The sequence below is a fragment of the Falco biarmicus genome, chromosome 12 (assembly GCF_023638135.1).
Source record: "Falco biarmicus isolate bFalBia1 chromosome 12, bFalBia1.pri, whole genome shotgun sequence".
In the NCBI taxonomy this organism is placed as follows: domain Eukaryota; kingdom Metazoa; phylum Chordata; class Aves; order Falconiformes; family Falconidae; genus Falco; species Falco biarmicus.
The window spans coordinates 33,421,916-33,442,888 of NC_079299.1; the positions used below are offsets into that span (position 1 = coordinate 33,421,916).

The 20,973-nt window shown below is 40.6% G+C and overlaps 2 protein-coding genes across 6 annotated transcripts in view; one reads left to right on the plus strand and one right to left on the minus strand.

Moving 5' to 3' along the window:
- The window catches only part of CFAP61 (cilia and flagella associated protein 61), a 118,627-nt gene extending 110,514 nt beyond the window's left edge, over positions 1-8,113 (minus strand). For 3 of the 5 annotated variants that reach the window (XM_056357463.1, XM_056357462.1, XM_056357460.1), the window contains exons 1-5: positions 8,001-8,113; positions 5,723-5,873; positions 4,483-4,633; positions 1,789-1,865; positions 833-900 (exon numbers count right to left, since the gene is read on the minus strand). In XM_056357463.1, coding sequence (XP_056213438.1) covers positions 833-900; positions 1,789-1,865; positions 4,483-4,633; positions 5,723-5,865 — 439 coding nt within the window. In that variant the 5' untranslated portion in view covers positions 5,866-5,873; positions 8,001-8,113. Of the gene's footprint in view, positions 1-832; positions 901-1,788; positions 1,866-4,482; positions 4,634-5,722; positions 5,874-7,832; positions 7,978-8,000 lie in introns of those variants that run through there. The other 2 variants (XM_056357461.1, XM_056357464.1) reach the window with 2 other exon arrangements.
- Positions 8,103-20,443, plus strand: CRNKL1 (crooked neck pre-mRNA splicing factor 1). Its single transcript, XM_056357466.1, has 14 exons — positions 8,103-8,213; positions 8,554-8,706; positions 10,253-10,344; positions 10,463-10,621; positions 10,997-11,163; positions 11,683-11,861; positions 12,529-12,699; positions 13,359-13,550; positions 14,306-14,365; positions 15,549-15,629; positions 18,079-18,318; positions 18,733-18,834; positions 19,400-19,648; positions 20,191-20,443. The coding sequence occupies exons 1-14, from the start codon at positions 8,166-8,168 to the stop codon at positions 20,356-20,358; spliced, it is 2,061 nt and encodes a 686-aa protein (XP_056213441.1). The 5' UTR covers positions 8,103-8,165; the 3' UTR covers positions 20,359-20,443.
- The last annotated feature ends 530 nt before the right edge of the window (positions 20,444-20,973 follow it).

Consider the following 20,973-nt stretch of genomic DNA (forward strand, 5'->3'; position numbering starts at 1 on the left):
AAACTGGTAGGAGCAAATCCCTATAGAAATACTGGTCATATAAACAATACTATATGTCACTGGAGAATTTCTTTGTCAGGACTTGTTATGTTGAAGGAAAGCTGACATTTGTTAGCAGGCTAGGTTTGACAAAAGCCTTTAGTCAGGTACTCTTTCCTGTAGTTGACACAGCACTACAGAGTTTTTTATCATGACTTGGCACTAAGATGTCTAGAAATCGGCATATCAGAAAATGTTCCAATTCACTTCAAGGAAAGCTCCAAGCAGGGGGGGGTGTGTGTGTAAGAAAAAAACCAATCAGTCATTAAGTAGGTTCTTGGTTTATTAGTCTGGATTCAGGACTGAAATTCCAAGTCAGATGCTGTTCTCTCATTAAGATATGCATTCTCCATCTTTGTACCTCTGCTGTAAAAGGTTTCCTTCCGTGTCTCCAGCACCTCTTCTTGTATTCACTTGGCTAAATAACAGAAAGTACCTGATTTCAATCTCTTGACTCTATTCAGCCAGAAATCTTCACAAAACTTGTAGGAATGTATTTCTGAGATCTTTACTCCTATTTGAAGTCCTATCTGTTTCTGGCAAAAATTAAATACTGCAGGAAATGGATAGACTGCTTAATGGACTGCTGGAGCAAACATGTAACCACAGAAGCCTCTTTTACAGCGTATACCCATTAGAGGATGCTTTAAGATTGTGGTGTCTGCATGTTTTAGAAAATCATAACTGTTCTCAATATTTAAACAAAAAAAACCAACCCACAACCACAGTGCATATTAATGAGACTTGAGATTGTTCTCATTATTTTAAGAATAAAATATTACTAAATTCTTACCTAAATTCTCATCAGCTGGTATGAAGACAAGTATAAACTGCAGTTCTGGTACTGTGATAAAAGCTCTCCTGGTCAAATAACATAACGCTATTCAGTCTTACATCATTACACCCATCAAGAAGATACAATAGCTCATCTTTCAATATACGTTTTTTACCTCCAGTGTCCTTTATGAGCCCACATGGCTCAAAAATGAAAACATGACAAATAAGATCATATGAAATTCAAATGGGCATTTTTTTAAAACTTTTTTTTCTACCTTATTTCTCTCAATTTCCTAATCCCTAGATTTCAGTCATCCTCCTTTTTATATCAGCTCCCCAGTGGTGAAATATTAAAGATGCCAGATCTCTGACCTGGCATCTGGCTGAGCTGACTTGACATCAGAAAGTAACCGTAAATTCAACAGCAACAGCACCAAGTACAATTCACTGTTTATATAAGCAGACTGAGCTATACCAAACAACCTGAGCAACGGTTATATTTGAGTACTGAGCTAACGCAGTAATATTTTGTGCTATTTGTACTGTAAAGTTTGCATATATCATATAATCTGTAGCTAATGAACTATCAATAGATTACCCAGGAACAAGTATATTCCAGAAAAACAGTTTTCTAAGTTTCCTGCTCTGTCGTGCACTTTGATTTTTACAAGTGGAAATGTAGGAAAAAGAAATATCAACCTGCCTTGCAACTGCAGTACTGTTTCTGTGGGAAATTACAGCAAAGATACAGCCCAACCTTAACTCTGGGAAGCATACTTGGAACTGTAAGAACTTTCAAAGCCAACAGGGCACATTTGATCAATACCAGGTTATGTTTTATTACCTTCCTAGACTGTTTAGAGAGATACTTAATTTTGATCCACTGATCACCTTAAGGCATTTTTAAATTCCACAGCCTCTCTAAATGATGGTAGGAGAGTGTACATGCTTCACAAAGTTACACAAACTCACCTAAAAATTTCTTGGGAACATCCAGCTGCATATTCTTCTTTTGCCACAAAAAGATGCATGAACAATGTGTTCAAAGGCTAAAAAAAAAGAGGGATGAAAAATCTAAACACCATGCAGCTAATACTTATTAAGTCAACCCAAGTATTAATATCCACATTTATTTCCAATATATATGAACTGCACTCAGAATGAGTAACTTCACATATAAGTAACTTCAAAGCATGTGTGGCAAGGTATGTTATTAAAGGACTTTTTTTATATCACGATTTGTGCTTCTGTAGCAGTTTTGATTTACACTCAAGCTTACTATCGTTTGACTACAGTATATATACATCATTTAATATTTAACAGTATTAATTCCAGATGAACAACATTTTAATTTAAACACATTAATTAAACAACTAAATCTTAACAACATTCGATTTAACATTTGACTGATAAAGACATTATTTCTAGGTTTAAAAAGACCAAAACCTCACATACTTCTCATATTCCTAAAATGCTTTTTCCTTAAAAGTAGTAAGAAAAGTGACAGCCTTAAGATTACATCATTAGACACATTTAAATATCCAGACAGAAATAGGGCAGACTAAAAGACATGTTTATCCTATATGCCTCCAGTTAACCTGACAAATACTTGCAAAGGAAAAACCCTTGTGCTGGAATGGGAAGTGTTATTAATTCAGCAGTTTTCCCTTACATATTCATTTCAAGGGCTGAGTCAATGAAGGTCTACCTATATATGAAATATTTCCACCTAAAAATATTTTAAATTGGAAAACTTGAAGTCTTCTGAATAGTTTAGTATTCAACTAAAATGTCATGGCTAGAGTCACCAATAAATTTCAGAAACTTTAGATTAAGAATGATTTTAATAGAGGTTGTAGTATATGGACCAGCACAAAGACAACAGGTTATTGTAATGAATAAACATCAAAAGCCATTTCTAAAAATGAGACTTTTTTGTTTATTTAAATGCAAAAGAAAAAAAAGGAAAGGAAAAAAAAAAAAGTTTTGTTCATGAGGTTGAAGAGGATGCCCTGGAGGCATGATCTGGTCTGTAACAGTTTAATAGTGATGGCAACCAGGCAATCTTGCAAAGCATCTTCACTAATTAATTCTGCGTAAAGTCAATTCCTAATTTAGACCTTTAAGCTATCTTATAATTTCTGTGCTCTAGGAAAAAGACCTCTCAAACTAGATTTTTTAAGAGATTCTAGTTTCAGAAGATCACAATTTTGTAAAGCACATCTGCACGGCTTTAACCTGCAGTTAACCAATGATATCGTCTAGTTAGAATAGGTTCAGTTGTTTTTTCAGTGCAGAAGTGTAAAATATGTTCTGATTCTTCTATATGTATTTTAGAAAACCTACATTCTAGAAAAAGAAGAGTTCTTCTGCTCCTTGTCAATGTTCCAAAGTACCTTTCATTCCTCTTTATGAGTAATAATTCCTAACATGCTCAAGCTCTTTTTTTTGGTCTTTTCTCTTTGTACACCCCTGCACTCTGAAGTCAGCTGCAGCTTTGCTGCAATAGATACTGTCAAGCAGAAGAGCTTGCGGAACTGACAGCACAGCAGAACCCAACAGGAGCAGCTGCACAGTGAATGAAGTGGTTGCGCCTGCAATATGCCTGTACAAAGTATTGTTCAAGTGACAAACAGATTACAAGACAATTATATGGTTTTTTCTGTACTCCCTTTGGCTGTAACAATTTTGTTTCTTTTAACAGCACAAAGCATTTTCAAATATACAATTGATGTATTTGTCAGTTTTTCTGTAAGCCATTGCTTAATGTCTCCCGGAACAACATTGGAAAACTGACGAACAAACTGTCTAGAAATAAGATGTTGGCAGTCCTGAAGTTAAGGCATGCGCTGCCTACCTTTTGAGTGCTTATGGTAAACATTTTTGATCTTTTCTCAACAATCACAGGATCAAGTTTGTAGCTGGACTTGGTGATAGGCAGCATTTGAATCCTAAATTTTCAAGTCCCTATTTCTAGTCCGTGACTCCGAGTAATTCTTGACCAAGGAGCCTGTATGAAAACCGCCACTACGACAGAATGGAGCGCAGCAATCTCTGTACCAGCACCCAACAAGCTTACTCCAGAAGCAAGACGTTCATGGCAGCACAGTTCTTCACCGAGTGTTAAGTCACCATCCCTCAAGCAGGGGTACACTCCCTGTCCCTTATACTTTCTCTGAAACAATTAAATTTGCGTTCAGTTCTATAAAATAGCAAAACTTTGTTCCAAAAGGTTAGAAATGAGGATTCCAGTTCCCTTACTGTGAGAAGCACCTTAGAGCAAGGACTCTACCTCAGGTAAATGTCCTGTTAGACAACAGCAGAGCTGGACAGGTTTTTGAGTGAAAAGTATTAGTGACAGCTATGATGTGCACTGCTCTCAATGCTAGTACAATGCATCAGACATGTTCTGCATGCGCCTGGCAAAGCAAGGAGTTGCATTCCCCAACTTCCTTACAGTTACTTTCAGTTACTGTAGTGGCAAAAGCACAGATAATTGTGAACTTCTGAGCACCTGGGGATTTAGTAAGGGATCTGATTATCACCTTCTGCCTGACTGCCTCAAATCTACCTAAAATAGATGTTAGATGCCTATGCATTTTTTTAATACCTGAGTCTTAAATGAACAACCAACTAAAAAAAAAAATCATCACACAGTTTACTTACAGTACATCTATTGTTAGCGTAGTTTTCATGTAAGAATGATTCCCAGTCAGACTGATCAGTGATATTCCAATTTGGATAGTCCAGAAAGACTGCGTGGGCTATAACCTCATTCTTCTCAGTGCAGAGTGTCAAAGCAAGATTTGCTTTTTCTCTGTAAGAACAATTCATTTTTGCAGAAGTTCAAGAAACTACATATAGAAAAGTGTCTGACTGTTAATTCAGGCTGTTAGAATAGCAAAATTAACCACATTCAAAACCCGGGATTGGGCCTCAATAAAACTTCATTATCCGCATCCTAACTTGACATTACTGCTTCAATGCCAAATACTTTCATGTATTCTGATATTAAAACAATTCACATAATCTTTCAAACCCTCCATTACTATGAATGCAAGGCACAAATGCTCCCTCTTCTTTGTATGTTCAGTCATACATCTATTTTTCCCCCCAAACACCTGATATCCAAAACCTTTGCCATTAAGCGGAAAACTAAATGACCCATAAGCATTTCACAGAGACTGTCTCTGCTGTTCATCACTGCACAGAAAGATGAACCTTCCTATCTTCATCACTGTATCCAGAGATGAAGATACAGTAACAGAAGCCTTCTACAACCACCCACATCCACTAAGGACATTGTCATGCAAGCAGCAAGGATACAGATGCCAAAACATGGAGAATATTAGGAATCTTGGGGGCATGAAAAGAAGAGGTGCATTGAAACATATTTTATGGCAGAGAGAGGCTGTCTCACAAGGTAGAATCAAGAGGCAAAAAAATCCTTTCATTAAGAGGAAACGGGAAGAGACAGAAAAGTTTTAGAAATACACAGGAAAAGAAAACAGAATGGTCACGGCCACACAGCAATTCAAAACCCTAGTCCCTGCTCCTCTACTTCTATCACTCTCCAACAGGTAAAAGGATTCTGTTAGATGGAGCAAACATTGGAATCTGATGGTTTCATCAGGTATTATTCAACAGTGTATCTTCCAAACTTTTATAAAAAGAAAGCTAGTATAATCAAATCTTGTCCACCATGCTGACAGCAGTGCTCCAAGCTTGCAGTCATGCATGTGTGACGCAGAGAAGAGATGGAAGCAAATTTTCTTTCCCTTTTTGTGAACAAAGTCATTATACCACACCATGTAAAGGCTCATAATGTTTTCTGCCATTTTAAATGTAAATTTCTTGACATTTCCTGCAAGAAAGGCAATATAATGTTCCTAAAACAGTTACTTACAAGAGGTACATGACATCAATCCTTCCAAAAACTACTTCTGTAAAATGGCTGAAGAGGCTGACAATATCTGAAATATCACGTGATTCTGTTCTTCTGGCACTGACCACTTCTGTATTTCCTCTTGAAGAAGTTACTGTAGTCATCTTACAAACTGCAACCAGAAAGAAAAACGTTGCTGTTCTGGTGGCTCCCACTGCAATCCACTGTTCAATGTAGTTACTTGAAATGGATTTTTATAAAAACTATTAAGTGCAATTTAGATGGATTTAAGTGCCTATTTCCTGTAGACCTCTACATAAATACGCACTGCCTGCATATACATACAGCACACAAACAGTGCACATGTAGAAATAGAGCAGGCAATCATCCCTATTGTATGTATTCCACATGCTACACTGCAAATAAATGTTTTTAATAGGATAAAAATTTCTTTTACATTTATTCATTTACAGGTGTTTGCATACTATTGATCAAGAACAGTGCCCATCATTAATAATTTCAAATTTAATAGCCATATGTCTACAGGGTTGGAAGGATCAGCTGCAAACAATCAGGATAAGAATGTCCTGGCAAAAGTAAACATCAATTTCAGGTGAGTAAAGTGTATTTTGTCCAAAACAGTTCCTCAGATTTCTTTTTAAGTCAAAGCTATACTTAAATTTCAGAAGGAACTGAAAGTTGTATAGTTCTCCTGCCCAGAATAAAAACATTTTTGGGTTCCACGTTCACAAAATTTGCTAGGTCCAAGTGATTTATTGACACACCTAGCAGTTTCAGAACATACAGGGGCTCACACCACCTGTGACTTTCAACTAACAGTTCATTATCTTTCAGCTGTGCTGCTACTCAAAAATGTTGTAGCCTGTCATGCTACAGTCAAGAATTAGGCATGTAAAACAAATAGACCAAACACAAAAATTTTCTGCAATTTCTTAAATATACTTGTGCAAAATACAGCATTACTAACTCAAAAAAAAAATCTAAATAACCAACATACCTAGACTAGCAGAACACTTTTACCGATCTACCAAACACAACAGCCATTTCTAACACTGGCTCCAAACCCAGATGTGATGCCCAATTATTAAGCTGCACAGATGCCAACTAAAATGGGATAACAAAGGAAACCTGGAAATTTTATACCTTTTACATACAAAGTCATGTGTACAGCTACATCTTTCGCACATGATTAAGACGTCATTATAAGTGACAGGACAAGTCTCAGCCATGCCTACATACATTCACAAAAAAATCCCAGAACCAACCTGAGGCAAAATGTTCTCTGCACATTTTAACATGTGCAGTTAGTGAACAGAATTGCGGTTAAGCAGAAAGAACCAGCTAGGCTACAGTGTACTTATTACTGCATACAACAATAACATCTACAAGGAAAAAAGCGATACAAGCTTACATAAGCAACTTATCAAGCATATCAATTTGCAAGATGAACATATTGCTTCATCGTGGAGCAGAAGGCAACTATACCCTGGGCTAAATGTCAGGGGATTCTTAAAAAGTGTAAAGAAAACGGCTGCACAATTCACTTAGATGTCTCACTATGGAACTGCAAACTGTGAGACTACTGAAATAGTTGGTTTTTACTAGTGTCAACTCCATGTATCAAAACAAGCAGGAATCTTAAAAGGTCATTAATGAGCTTAAGTCTAGCACTGGGATTTCTTCAGCTGAAGAAAACAGAATGCTACCTTTCGATAGTCAATTGTTTAACTTGAAAAAATAACACCTCTTCTGCACCAGCTCTCCCTAAAGGCCCTAGGCGCTCAGCCAGCAGCACCGCACGTTGCAAACGCACCCTTTCCCCAAGGGAACGCGCCTGCGCCCCGCAGCGGGGCAGCGGCAAAACGCGCGGGTCGAGAACCGCTCGCGCTCCGGGCCGGGGCACGCCGCGTGCCCGCTGCCTCCCAGCGCAACCCGCGCGCTCTGCCTTCCCGACCCGGCCGCAGCCGGCCGCGGGGCCGGGCTCCCCTCAGCGGCCGGCGGGAACCCGCCCGCGCAGCACCGCAGCGGAGCGCGGCCGGGCGGGGCCCCCTCGCCTCGCCTCGCCTGGCCGGAGCTCCCCCCTCGCCTGGCCGGGGCGTTCGACCCTCACCGGCGCCGTCCGCCCCTCTCAGAAGCCCGCGGCACGCGCACTAACCCCCCCGGCCCGGGGCGCCCGCGCCCCCGCAGGCAGCCGGAGCCCGCCGAGCCCCAGGGGGCGTGGCCAGTGGGCGCGGGGACCGCTTCGGGGGCGCGGGGGCCGCGGCCGCACGCCACTCACCCGCTAGCGCGGAGCGGCCAGGCGCTGCCAGCCCGGCCGGCCCCCGCTCCGCCCGCCGCCTCCTTGCCGGCGTCGGGACGCGCCGCCGTTACTCCAGCAACGATGCGCGCCGGCGCTGCGTGGGGTCAGGGGTGACGGGCGGGGCTCGTGGGGACAGACGGCAAGATGGCGTCTACGGCGGCCGGCAAGCAGCGGATCCCCAAAGTGGCGAAGGTGCTCGGGAGGAGGCGGCGGGCACGCGGCTTGGGGGTGGCCCGGGGCGGTGGGCGCCCCGCGGCCCCCGGGGAGCAGGCAGAGCGCGCGGCCTGAGGGCCTCCGCCGCCGGGGAGGCCGCGGGTTCGCCTCCCCCCGGGCCCGGGCTGGAGCCGCGGGGTCCGGGCCAGCGCTGGCCGTAAGGAGCCCGTCGGTCTCGGGGCGCTCCGGGTCCCTCTTCGGTAAATAGTGAACGTGGGGAGCCCCCGGTGTCAGTGAATCATGGCGGGAGCCGCGGCGGAGGGGGGGTGTGTGTGAGTTTTGCAGTAGAACATGTGAGCCAAGCACCCTTACTTTACAGGTGAAAAATAAAGCCCCTGCAGAAGTGCAGATCACAGCAGAACAGCTTTTAAGAGAAGCAAAAGAGAGAGAACTCGAACTTCTTCCCCCGCCCCCACAACAGAAGATCACAGATGTTGAAGAGCTAAATGACTATAAACTCCGGAAAAGGAAGGTAAAGGAAAAAGCCCAACCATAATCTTGATGCTTGTATAAACTGTGACAGTTTTATTGTCTTTGAAAGAAGATGTAATCTATATTACTTGTGGGTTTTCAGACGAATAGCAGTTCTTAGAAAACCCTAACATTTTCATAGACAATGCTACTTTAGTGCAAAAACTGTAAGTTGAATGTGGTGTTTAACATAAAATCTGGTAGTACGCGACATCTCACATGTGACCATGTTCAGTACATTCAGAATCATGTATATGGTTTATATGTGGTTTCATCACCGCTAATATCTGGCCAGCCAGCGTCACAGAACATTAGCAGGATTTACAGTAATGATGCTGGTTTTTCCACCTCAACTGTTGAAAAAACCACAGTATGTTTGCAAGTGATATTTCTGTTCTGTATGATTATGGCATAAGAACACAACTTTTTACGCTAATCATTAGGGTGATTGTCTTGAAACTTGACCATCTGACATGTGAGATATTGAGTATAGTTTTTTCTTCTTTATTTGAAAGAATTGCTTTGCTTATGTAAACTTTTCTATGGTTTTGTTCCATATTTTCCTGTGATAATTGCTGTTCTGGATCAACAAAGCAAACATATCCCTAACAGGGGACTTAAAATTGCCGAGCGCTGGCAGCGTTTAGATACAGACAGCATAGACTAGGGCTATCATTCCCTGAGGCATATATGCATATGTTCAGAACTAGCAACTGTTGTAGCACACCACAGCATCCCTGTACCAGCCCTGAGTGGGTGTTCATTTCCCTCCTTACCGTAGTGGCTAGCACTCCTCATGAAGACTTCGGGCCTTACTGTGCTGGATGCTGGCGTACCTCACTTGGGCACGTGCAGAGCAACTGGAGTCAGATGATCAGCACCGCAGCACTGCAAAAACAATGTTTGATGTTATCTTTTTTTCATCTCTCGTATGAATGGCAGTAAGGAGCCACCACGTTAACTGTGTTAAGCCATGTTTAGCCACGTGTTAAATACCAGTAGCATTGATCCTGACAATAGCCCGACACAAGACTGAAGATGCCCTCACAATTGCACTGAGCAGCAAAATTTGTCTAGCACATTTGATCCAGGGAGTATGAATAAGGCATCTTGCTTTAAAGAAGAGTTTAGAGCAATGATACATACAAGTCAAAGTGAATGAACTTGTGCAGGTGCATCCAAGTATATGCAATGTTTTCTGCAATGACTGGATTTCCTCTGTCCAAATAATGTTGTTATTGAAACATCAAGCAGGAGATTTTTTAAAAAGTAGTATTTTAGTGCTGTCAGTTATTACTCCATCAGTATTTCAGGTACAGGTTGCAGGAATTTCAGTTTAGTCCTGTTCTGTATGATCTATACTCCTAGCTTCTCTGTTACACTATTTTTAGAAAGCGTTCTATTGAGTATGATTTGTTACTACATCTGCATGGGGGTAAGACATTTGGAATTCATTCCAATAAAAATAATAATATTCTATAAGCCATGTTTAACAAGATTGGTTTGCACAAAGGAATTTCCTACTTACAAGATAATTTTCTCCTCAGACTTTCGAAGATAACATAAGAAAAAACAGGACTGTTATCAGTAACTGGATAAAGTACGCACAATGGGAGGAAAGCCTAAAAGAAATACAGAGGTAATTATGACGCATCTGCAGACGGCACTTATAAGTCTTCTAAGACACATGTTGACAAACACCATCAAAGTCTTGGAGGCACATTTATATAAGCAATTTACTTCTCTTTGATTTACAGAGCCCGTTCCATTTACGAGCGTGCTTTAGACGTAGACTACAGAAATGTCACACTCTGGCTGAAATATGCAGAAATGGAAATGAAGAACCGCCAGATTAATCATGCACGAAATATCTGGGATCGAGCCATTACCACTCTCCCCAGGGTGAACCAGTTCTGGTACGTTTGCAGAGGATGAAGCATTGCTTCTGGCCCCAAAGACTACAGATAATTTTTACATTTTGGTATCAAGCAAAAATGCATTGTTTTCTGTTTCTCCAAGTCTTCAGTCTAGTCGGGGGGGCGGGGGTGGGGAAGGAAGAAGGAAGGTTTATGTTTTGGAAAGGTTTTGTACTTTTCAAGTGGGAAGGGTTTTGGGAGAGAAGGGTGTTTGTGTGCCTGCATGCTGTCAATCATAATGGTATCTATAGGCATCTCGGGTCAGGTGGGGAATAGGTGAAGAAATCTCAGTAATGCTTTTATTAAGCACTCAAAAAATCCTCGTAATTTATGTGTTTACTATGTGATTGTAAAAACTTGATCTTGTTTTCTAAGGTATAAGTATACTTACATGGAAGAAATGTTGGGGAATGTTGCTGGATCACGTCAGGTGTTTGAACGTTGGATGGAGTGGCAACCGGAAGAGCAAGCTTGGCATTCCTACATTAATTTCGAGCTGAGATACAAAGAGGTGGACAGGGCACGTACCATTTATGAGAGATATATCCTTTTTAGTGCATTGTGACACCTGACAAAGTTTAAGCCTACATTTTTCATATCTTTCTTATCTGTTCTACCTCCAGCTGTGTCCCTGTGCTCCTTTTTATTGTGGTGTGTGGGGAGTAAGCCACTGTGGTGAGAGCCAGCAGTAGGTATTAAAAGCATGTTGAGTGTATGCCTCCAAATTCAATTAAGTGAATGTTCATCCTGCCACAGCAGTGTGTATTTAACAGTGCTCATGCTTCGAGCTTTTTTGAAGTTGTCATTTGTTTCACATTTCTCCTCCTTAAACTTCTCCCTGACTGTTGCCTGATTTTTATCCCTTCTTAATTTTTAAGTTCTCAGTAAGGCACAAAGCCTTTTCATGCTTAGAGCTGTTTTGTGTCGTCTTTGCAGTGGCATTTTTTGCATGTGCTGTCCTTGGGAGTTGTTTCGTGTAGTCCATGACCCTGTAATCACTGGGAAGAATGTAATTTGAAGGCTCCAGTTCAAATACCACTGTTTCTTTAACGTAGCTCTACTTGTTATTGTTCATCCTGATGTTAAGAACTGGATCAAGTATGCTCGCTTTGAAGAGAAGCACAGTTATTTTGCTCACGCAAGGAAAGTATATGAGAGGGCAGTGGAGTTCTTTGGAGAAGAACATATGGATGAACACTTGTATGTGGCTTTCGCAAAATTTGAGGAGAACCAGAAAGAAGTAAGACCATCTTGATAATACATCAGACTAATACTAACCGCCCCCACAAGATTTTCTTGAGTGTCAAACTCAAAGCCAGTTAATACTCACTGCAGTACTTATGTTTTTCTGCACCTTGTGAGATACTGTTATTGTAGTCTGAGTTAAGGAGACAGTTTTTTACTTAGCTTCTATTTGGCTTTTGTGACATCAAGGAAGTATGTTCTAAGAAAGGTATGCACCAAATCTGCCAAGCCTGAGAATAGCGTCATCAGATCAGTTACATATCCTCAAGATTTGTAAGTTTGAGATGATGTAGGCCTGCATGAAAGAAAATCAGAATTAGTTGTGTTTTTCCCAGACAGTCTCTTTTAAAGGCCACTAAGAGATTGAAGATGTTCTGTGAACCCAAAACCATGGGCTCTTAAAAACATTTTAAATATTGCAAACCTGTAAATGAATAAGATGGTGGGGTTTGGTATTTACAGAATTCCTGCCTACCCCTCCCCTGCCCCCGCTTGGCTCTTGAGGGAGATCTGTGTCCGTCCTGTCCTAAAACAATCATTTCAGTTGAGATGTTCTATGATTCTGTGTTATATTGAATATTGTCAAAAGCTTGTGGAGAAATTATGGGGGAGGACAGGAGCTACTTTGTAAATATTACTCAAATGGTATTTAATATTTTCAGTTTGAAAGAGTAAGGGTGATCTACAAGTATGCCTTGGATAGAATTCCAAAACAGGAGGCCCAAAATCTCTTCAAGAATTACACCATCTTTGAGAAGAAGTTTGGAGACAGAAGGGGAATTGAAGACATCATTGTCAGCAAGAGGAGATTCCAGTATGAAGAGGAAGTGAAGGTATGCATTACAAATATCTTCTGGGCTCATCGTACATCCAGCTACTGCTTGAAGTATATGAGTGTCTCAGGATTATCGAGGATGATGAGTTTTATGTTACCGTTGATAACCCAAGAAAATACCAAGAGAATGCTGTTCTTCTTGGGGGCAGAATTTCATCCATGGGAGAGAGAACGATACTTGCACTCACTGCTTTTTGTTTCTGCATTCTGATGTAGATTGTGGAGCCAAAGTTTTTCATTTAACTCATAGCTCGATACCCTTCACAGTCATCTTGGGGGATAAAGCAGTTTAACTTGTAATGTACTTCACTTCTGTTATTCAGTAACCGTTACAGGACACCTCACCTGTGTGTAAATACCTTTGTGAGAGTACACCAATATACTATTCACCACATACTGCATATTTCATGATTTCCTCTTCCCTTCTCACAGTTCAGTTTGCCTTCACTTAAAGAACGTTTGTAGGTAAATTAAAAATAAATAAATGCGCTTTAACCCAAAAGCTCTAGCTTAAGCATACTTGAGACTGTCAGTTTCCATTAATATTCTGATGATCTATTTTAAGGAGAAATTCTGAATAAAACCTGTAAGTAAAGGAACATGGTCTGTTATTTGTAGTTACTGAAGTTTCTTTCCCTGCTTTTATCTTTCTGGAAGGCAAATCCACATAATTATGATGCATGGTTTGACTACCTGAGGTTAGTTGAAAGTGACGCAGATGCTGAGACTGTCAGAGAAGTGTATGAAAGAGCCATTGCCAATGTTCCCCCAATTCAAGAGAAAAGACACTGGAAAAGATACATCTATCTATGGATTAACTATGCATTATATGAAGAGCTGGAGGCAAAGGCAAGTAGTAAGAACTCATCTTTTTTCTTTCCCTCCCAAGTATTTTCCTTATATTAAATAGCTACAGATATTTTAATAAGAAAATGGAGAACTAAAAATACTATGTCTTACTTGTTTCAAGTAACTAGCTACAGGATTTTTCTTCCCCCCTTCATTTTTTCCTCCCATGCATAGGGGAAAAAATGTTTCAGTTTCACCCCAATTGATACAGAAGCACACAGATAACAAAAGCAGTAGGTCTTGCCAGCCCCATCTGAATTACCTGTTCCAGGCTGTTACCTGAACTCATGAAATAGTTTTGTATTTAACAGCTGTTTGTGAAGTTCTTTTGCAAAGCAGTCAGATCCTTGCTATAGTGGCCCTTTGAGGCTGTGTAAGTATTTCTTGTGTTATCAGTCATGTAACGTTAGAGCTGCTCTTTATTTCATAAAATTGTCTTGCAGTATACCTAGTCAGTGTCTCTTAAATGTAAAAAAAAAAAAGACTTTTTCCCCCAAAATGGGGACACTCCTGGTTTAATTATCTTAAGTCTTGCTGTTGAATATTGTTCTGAAAAGATGACTTACCAATTCTCAGATCTTAACCATCTTTGAATTGTGCACACTAAGTAGATAAGTACATTTATATCTCAAGTATATATGATTCTAAACAACTTGACTTAAAAATACTGCTGGACAGTTTTGCAATAATTGCACAGTGCAAAATGCAGTGTAATCTTAGCAGTGAGCAAAGTATTTATATGCCTGTTCTTACAGGATGCAGAGCGAACCAGACAGGTGTATCAGGCATGTGTCGAGCTCATTCCCCACAAGAAGGTATGGCTCCTCCAGAAGTATGTATTGAGTCTTGGATTAAAATTCTTGAGATAAGATCCTTTAGTTTTCTTTTCCCCCAAAGTTCAGGTGTGTAAGTATCTCCAAGCGGCTACTAGCACATTCATGAAGACTCTGCTCAGGACTTTAAACTTCCAGTTTCTCATAATGTCCATCTTCCAAAATTGCTAGATTTTTTTTTTTCTCAAGCTAAGGTGTTAGGTGGCTGTAATTTGTATCATCAGTGGGAAATAGCAGGCCACACGCTGATGTCGGATTTCCTCATACAAATGTGGTGCATCGGTTTCCCCAAGTATTCTCAAATTACTAAGTATGCTCTGAGAAGCTGAAATAACATGTAGCTGGAGGATAGTCCAGTACTACTAAGCAGCAAGGAAGAGCTCTTATCTATTCTTTACTTATGTATTTTCTTCCTCAGATTGAGTACTTTTACAGCTGCTCTGAGCCTAGTTGCTTGTAGCCTCTGTGGAATACTTACTACTCTATTTTATATGGGGTTAGCTGCTTCTGTAGCTACTGTCTCCAATTGTCTGCATGGCCCCAGCTAAGGGAGGTGCATTTGATAAACTGTCTCTCAGGTGTGTATTCCCTGTTACAGTCTGTCTTCCCAAGACTGATTTTCTTGGTTTTGTGGGGTATATTTTTCCCAGTGAGCTTTAACTAAAATATCTGTGTGGCCAAACCCTTAAAAACAATTGACTTTGCCATGGAATGTCAAGAAATCTTAATTCACGTACTTACTTTTCTAGTGTGTCATTAATCATGTCATCTGAGTATCAACTGTGTAGATTAGGATTAATCTGTAGTTTATTAAGAGTTTATTAGCTGACACTTGATTAAGTGATAGCTGATATTTTACCAGTCACTTGATTGGCTAAGGAGCCATTGTTGTTGTTTGAGAAGACTTCTGTCCTGGCCATTTTTGCTTTCATCTGTGGTGCAATATATTGTCCTGTTCTAGAGAGGTTGTTTTGGGATATGAACTCTCAACTTTTCAGCAGGAGAACACTGAGATCAAATGCAATTGACTGCAGTAGCAGTAACATCTTGTTTAGACATTGGATTTCTATATCATATGTATGGAGTGATTATTTTTTTAAGGAACCTGTACAGTATTATTTACTAGGATTCCAGCCTAAGCATCACGCTGTTCTTTTTCTTTCAGTTTACATTTGCCAAAATATGGTTGCTGTATGCACAGTTTGAAATACGCCAGAAAAATCTTCCACTTGCCAGAAGAGCTTTGGTAAGATTTTGTTAATTCCATAATTGACTTTACTAGCTAATAAGGGAACGCTATTAAAAGATGTTAAATTGTCCTTTATAAATTGCTGTTTTAATCCACTTAAATAAAGCATCCAAGAATTCTACAGGGACCAGTATTTACTGTCATGTATGATTTAAAAAGAAGCAGAGCTCGATATGATGAATTAGCCATGGGCAGAAATGAATGCAGCTTTCTCATTTCAGCTGACAAAACACACATCTGAATGCGAGAGTACCCAAATCAGCTTAGCGCACTTGGAAATTTTTAACTGCTGCTGATTTTTTTAAATGATACTTGCACTAACAATAGCATTTTAAAAAAGAATTTTGAATAAATAGGAGTTTTTGACTTGGAAACTAAGACCTGCCGAGTAGAGTGTTTGAGTCCCTACTCCCAGGTTGCTCGTAGAAGTAATCATGGAGACATTGGGTGAGCTCAAGAGCTTCTGCACAAATTCACTATGCAAATGTCAGCATGTCAGAGAACAATGGAGTACGTTTTGGCAGCAAAACCTTTTGAAATTAAAACCTTTCTTTCAGTTCATATAGTCTGATAACCTCAGTGATAGCATTAGAAATTTTGAGAGGAATCTAGTGTTGGTAACAGTTGAGATTGTTTGACTTTACAGAGGAAACCGATGGGGTTTCCACCAAGCTTGTGGCCCAGCAGTGATGAGAGCATTAACGTGGCTGGCCTGTCTGTAGCCAATGCTGGGCCAAGTCTCCCCCAGTGTGCTAGCAAAGCTTTGTCTCTTGAGCCAAACTCCTGCCTGTGACCAGAAAAAAGTGAAGCAGAGGGGTTAAGTCCACTCTGAGACTTACTTCCTCCTGCAGGGGAAGACAACCATCTGCCCTGAAGCTTGCTGCTGGTCTAGCTTGGCTAAGATACCATTGCTTAACATCGCCATGGTCACCGGTCAGCACCCTACTTCTGGCTGCCTTTTTTTTAAGGCATAAATGTTACAGTAGATTCTGGGAAAAGGGTGCTTTGGCCTGTCTAGAAATACAAAGTTTCCTCAGTTTCTTTTAGGCTTCTCTCTTTGTGGTCTTTGTCCCTCTTGTTAATTTTTTTGACAGACTCTTTAGTAGGACACCTCTTTCTTGTTTTGGAAATCAGATTTTGCTGCTGCAGCCGTAATACTTTTTTGGACTGGACCCAGATTTGGCAAGCAGTTTCTTTCTTTCTTTTGTAATGAGTTGACTTTGAACCACCTCTCTGGGAAGAAGCTTTGCTCCTGTCCTGAGGTGAGGGTCCCATGCTGTCACCATGCAGAAGAGAAGGTCTGGCTTCTGATGCTGAAGCTCTCATCAGCATGGAGACAGCACCTTGCTCTGCCTTATTTTCACTGGCTGCAGATGGTGTGTGGGTTCTTTATGTTCCCTGGGTCCGAGGAGATGCTGGGAGGTGGAGGCAGGGGGTCGGCTGGAGTCTGTGCTGCTTAAGAAAATAGTAACGGGGGCAGGTGGGGAGGAAGTGAGCATATTTTGAAATAGAAGAGGCATTTGTAGAGCTGGAGGCCATAATGGTGACCAAATTGATATTCCCAAGTTGTGGTTTTCTCCATTTTTAATAAGTACCAAGATAATCAATGTGTAGGAAGGTTGTGCAGGAGAATTGTAGTAAGGAAATTTGATCTCAAATTATTTAACTAGCATTAGATTGGGGGAACAGAGGCTGTAGTGCTTAATAAATAATACTTTTCTACAGAAGTGACTCAAAGAGTAAAGCTCGATATATACCTGTTTCAGATATGCCCACTCTTAACCCTTGCTTTAAAAGATTTCCAAATTAAGAATCAGAAACTGCTCTCCCACAGCTTGGCACTGTGTCTGAGGATGGACAGTTTTCTTCAGATACTGAAGCATATCAAAAAGGAAATATCTTTTTAAAACATTATTGTCAGTCTATTCATTACCATAAGTCAGCAGGCAGGGACCGTGGACAATTCTCTATGCGATGATTAATAGCAGTGGTGGTCCAGGAGACAGTTTCTCTTGATACAATTTGTTTTCTAAGATACTTGGGAACTGTTTCCCTGAAAGACTGGTACAGACTGGTACTGTGCTTTCTTCAGCAAATTTTGATTGCATTCGATGAGCCAGGGTGAGTTTCAACTAATACTTTGTGGGGAATCCATGTTATGTACAAGTGTAACAAGTTAGAAGGTTTTCTGCTTTGGGAGTTTTTGTTGATGTTTATGGATGCACACTCATTTTGCAAACATTGGTTTTCAATGGTTCAATGGTTGGTTTTCATACTGGCTGTGACCAGAGTCTTAAAAAACAGACTCTGCTCAAAACTGAATTTTATTTCAAATACTGGAGACTAAACAGACGTTTAGAAAATAGTGTTAATTTTGGGGTTTTTTCCGTTGCAAAATCGTTATGTGGTTTTGGGGGTTGGTTTGTTTGTTTGTTTTCCTTTACAGGGGACATCCATAGGCAAATGTCCAAAAAACAAACTGTTTAAAGGTTATATTGAATTGGAGTTACAATTGCGAGAATTTGATCGTTGCCGAAAGCTGTATGAAAAATTCCTGGAGTTTGCACCGGAAAACTGCACATCGTGGATTAAATTTGCTGAACTAGAGACCATTCTTGGTGATATTGATAGAGCCCGTGCAATCTATGAGTTGGCTATTGGTCAGCCCCGGCTAGACATGCCAGAGGTAAGGGGGTAAATGAACTTAGTGGGCACAATTCTAAGCTATTTATTACACATTGTGGCTAATTAAAATGTAAATAATCTACCAGTTTGAGCAGAACTGCTTTACTGTGGTGACTTAGCCTGGGTCTCATTGATTTAGCATCTGCTTCTTAGAGTATGCAGGACTGTAAAACTCATGGTAAAACATGGAGGACGAAACATGCTTACAGGAGTGAGCTAAATGGATTATGTGCACAAGATCTGATATTGCTTAGTCGTAATCCTAACCCTTGTTCAGCCAATAAATACTCACTTTTTTCAGAGAACTTTCACATTTAGCCATGCTCTTCTTTCCCCCACTCACGCCCCACCCCACTCACCCCACCTCCATTATCTCAGTGTGCTGCAAACATCATGAGAGACTTCTCTTTTGTAGGTTCTTTGGAAATCCTACATTGACTTTGAAATTGAGCAAGAGGAGTATGAGAAAACAAGAAATCTTTACCGCAGATTACTTCAGCGGACACAGCATGTAAAGGTATGTGTGGCTACCCAGAACATAGAATTGGTCTTGAACCTGGTCCATGGTGGCTGGAAACCCTTGACTGCTTTGATTGTGTGGCTTTTTCAGCTCAGCAGTTTAGTCAGTTCAGTTCAGTCCCATGCCTGTGCCATGGAAAGGGGAAAGAAATTTCTGAATTGCTCATAACAGGCATATCTTACGTGAATGAAGGCTTTCCCAAGCAGCCCTCTTCCTGCTGAGTAGCTTTGGAATTTTGGTTGCAGAAGCATTGCAAGGAAGAAATAGTTGTGATTTTTCCAGTGTAGTTTGGTGCTGTCATAGCCGGATTTGTCATGACCCAAAACAACCGCAAGAAATTTTGTTGGCATGGCTTACAAGAGTATTCTGTCTTGCCAAAATGAGGCCAGTCTTACCTACAAAATTCAAGTCCGTTTCACATGTGTATCTGCTTATGAAAACGTACTTTTGACTTGCATTGCTGTTTGCCTTTTTGGCTGCTTTGGGTTTTTTTAAACTATAGCTTAGCTATCAGACTTCAGAATGGAGGTTACAGCTAGGTTTTGATTTGCTTCTACCACAGGTATGGATCAGCTTTGCACAGTTTGAGCTATCGGCAGGAAGGGAGGAGAGTTTGTCAAGATGCCGGCAGATTTATGAAGAGGCTAACAAGGCAATGCGAAACTGTGAGGAGAAAGAGGAGAGAGTCATGCTTCTGGAATCCTGGAGAAATTTTGAAGAGGAGTTTGGAACAGATACCACTAAAGAGAGGATAGATAAACTTATGCCTGAAAAAATAAAGAAGAGGAGAAAACTGCAGGCTGAAGATGGGGTAAGAGGAAAAATTATGCAAGGAATCACTTTGAATCTTTGGTGGCTTGGTGCTGGGGTCTGGTACACAAAACAAAATTGGCTATGATGGATACTGTAGCTGCATACCAGTTTTACTCCAGTAACTGAAAAAAAGTCTCGGCCTGCAATATGTGCTGTTGAGCGCCTTGCTCTGCAGCAGGCCAGGTGGACAGCTGATTCAAAGTGAAATACTTGTACCAAATGCGCAAGCTGCCTTTGCCTTAAACTCCTACTGTAGACAAATCGAAAGAGCTGTAGGCAGTACTGTGCAGATAGCGTTTGTTTCTTAACTTTGTTTGGGGAAGCTATAGCCAAGCTGTTCATCAAGTCTGCCTGCCCACTGTGCACAGCAGAAGTAGTTCTGTCTCACACCCATTCAGCTTACTGGTTTCAGCTGCTATGGATGGTCTAACAAACACTGATGTTAATTTTATCTCACTGTTACACTTATTAGAAGGACCTTCTAATAGCTAACGTTAACATGCAAATTGAACTTGCTTTGTCATATTTTTTTTTCCCTAGTCTGATGCTGGCTGGGAGGAATACTATGATTATATTTTCCCAGAAGATACTGCCAATCAGCCTAATCTCAAACTGCTTGCTATGGCTAAACTCTGGAAGAAACAGCAGCAAGAGAGTGAAGCTGCAGAGGTGGATCCAGACAAAGACATTGATGAAAGTCAGTCTTAGTACATTGCCTTTCCCTGCTCCTTTTCTTGGGTATTGTACAGTATTTTCACTGGTGATCAATAAATGTACTTGAAGGGTTTTACTATTAGTGACTTGAGACTTTGGGGGGTGGGGGGGGAGCACCATGTTGGAGTTGATTTGCTTTAATAGTCTTTTGGCTTCCAGAAATTGAAAGGAAAGGTCATGGGGCAAGTGCAGGAGTCTGGAGCTATTACCAATGATCTGAGAACTGGAAGAACTGGATGTTAGCTTTGGTTTTAGTACAAGGCCCATTGTTCTAAAGCTCCTACAAAATATCACTGTACTACTTACAGATATTAACATGCCAAGACAGTAAATCTGCTTTCTTTCATGAGAGAGCTGTCTAACCCTTCCTGATTGATTCTACCCCCCACCCCAAGTAATTCTGTAAAATAGGTGTTGAATATGAGGGTAGTAGAAAACAATAAATCCTCTTGACTGCAACCTGTTCAACTTTCTATCCAAGTAAGTTTTCGTTGCAGAAGACTGTTTAAGAGGGACAATAATAAGAGTTTCATATACTGAAACTGGCCCCTTGAAGACAAATCGTTAGAAATTAGTACCACAGAGTCTGTGTTTTAACATTTGGATGTC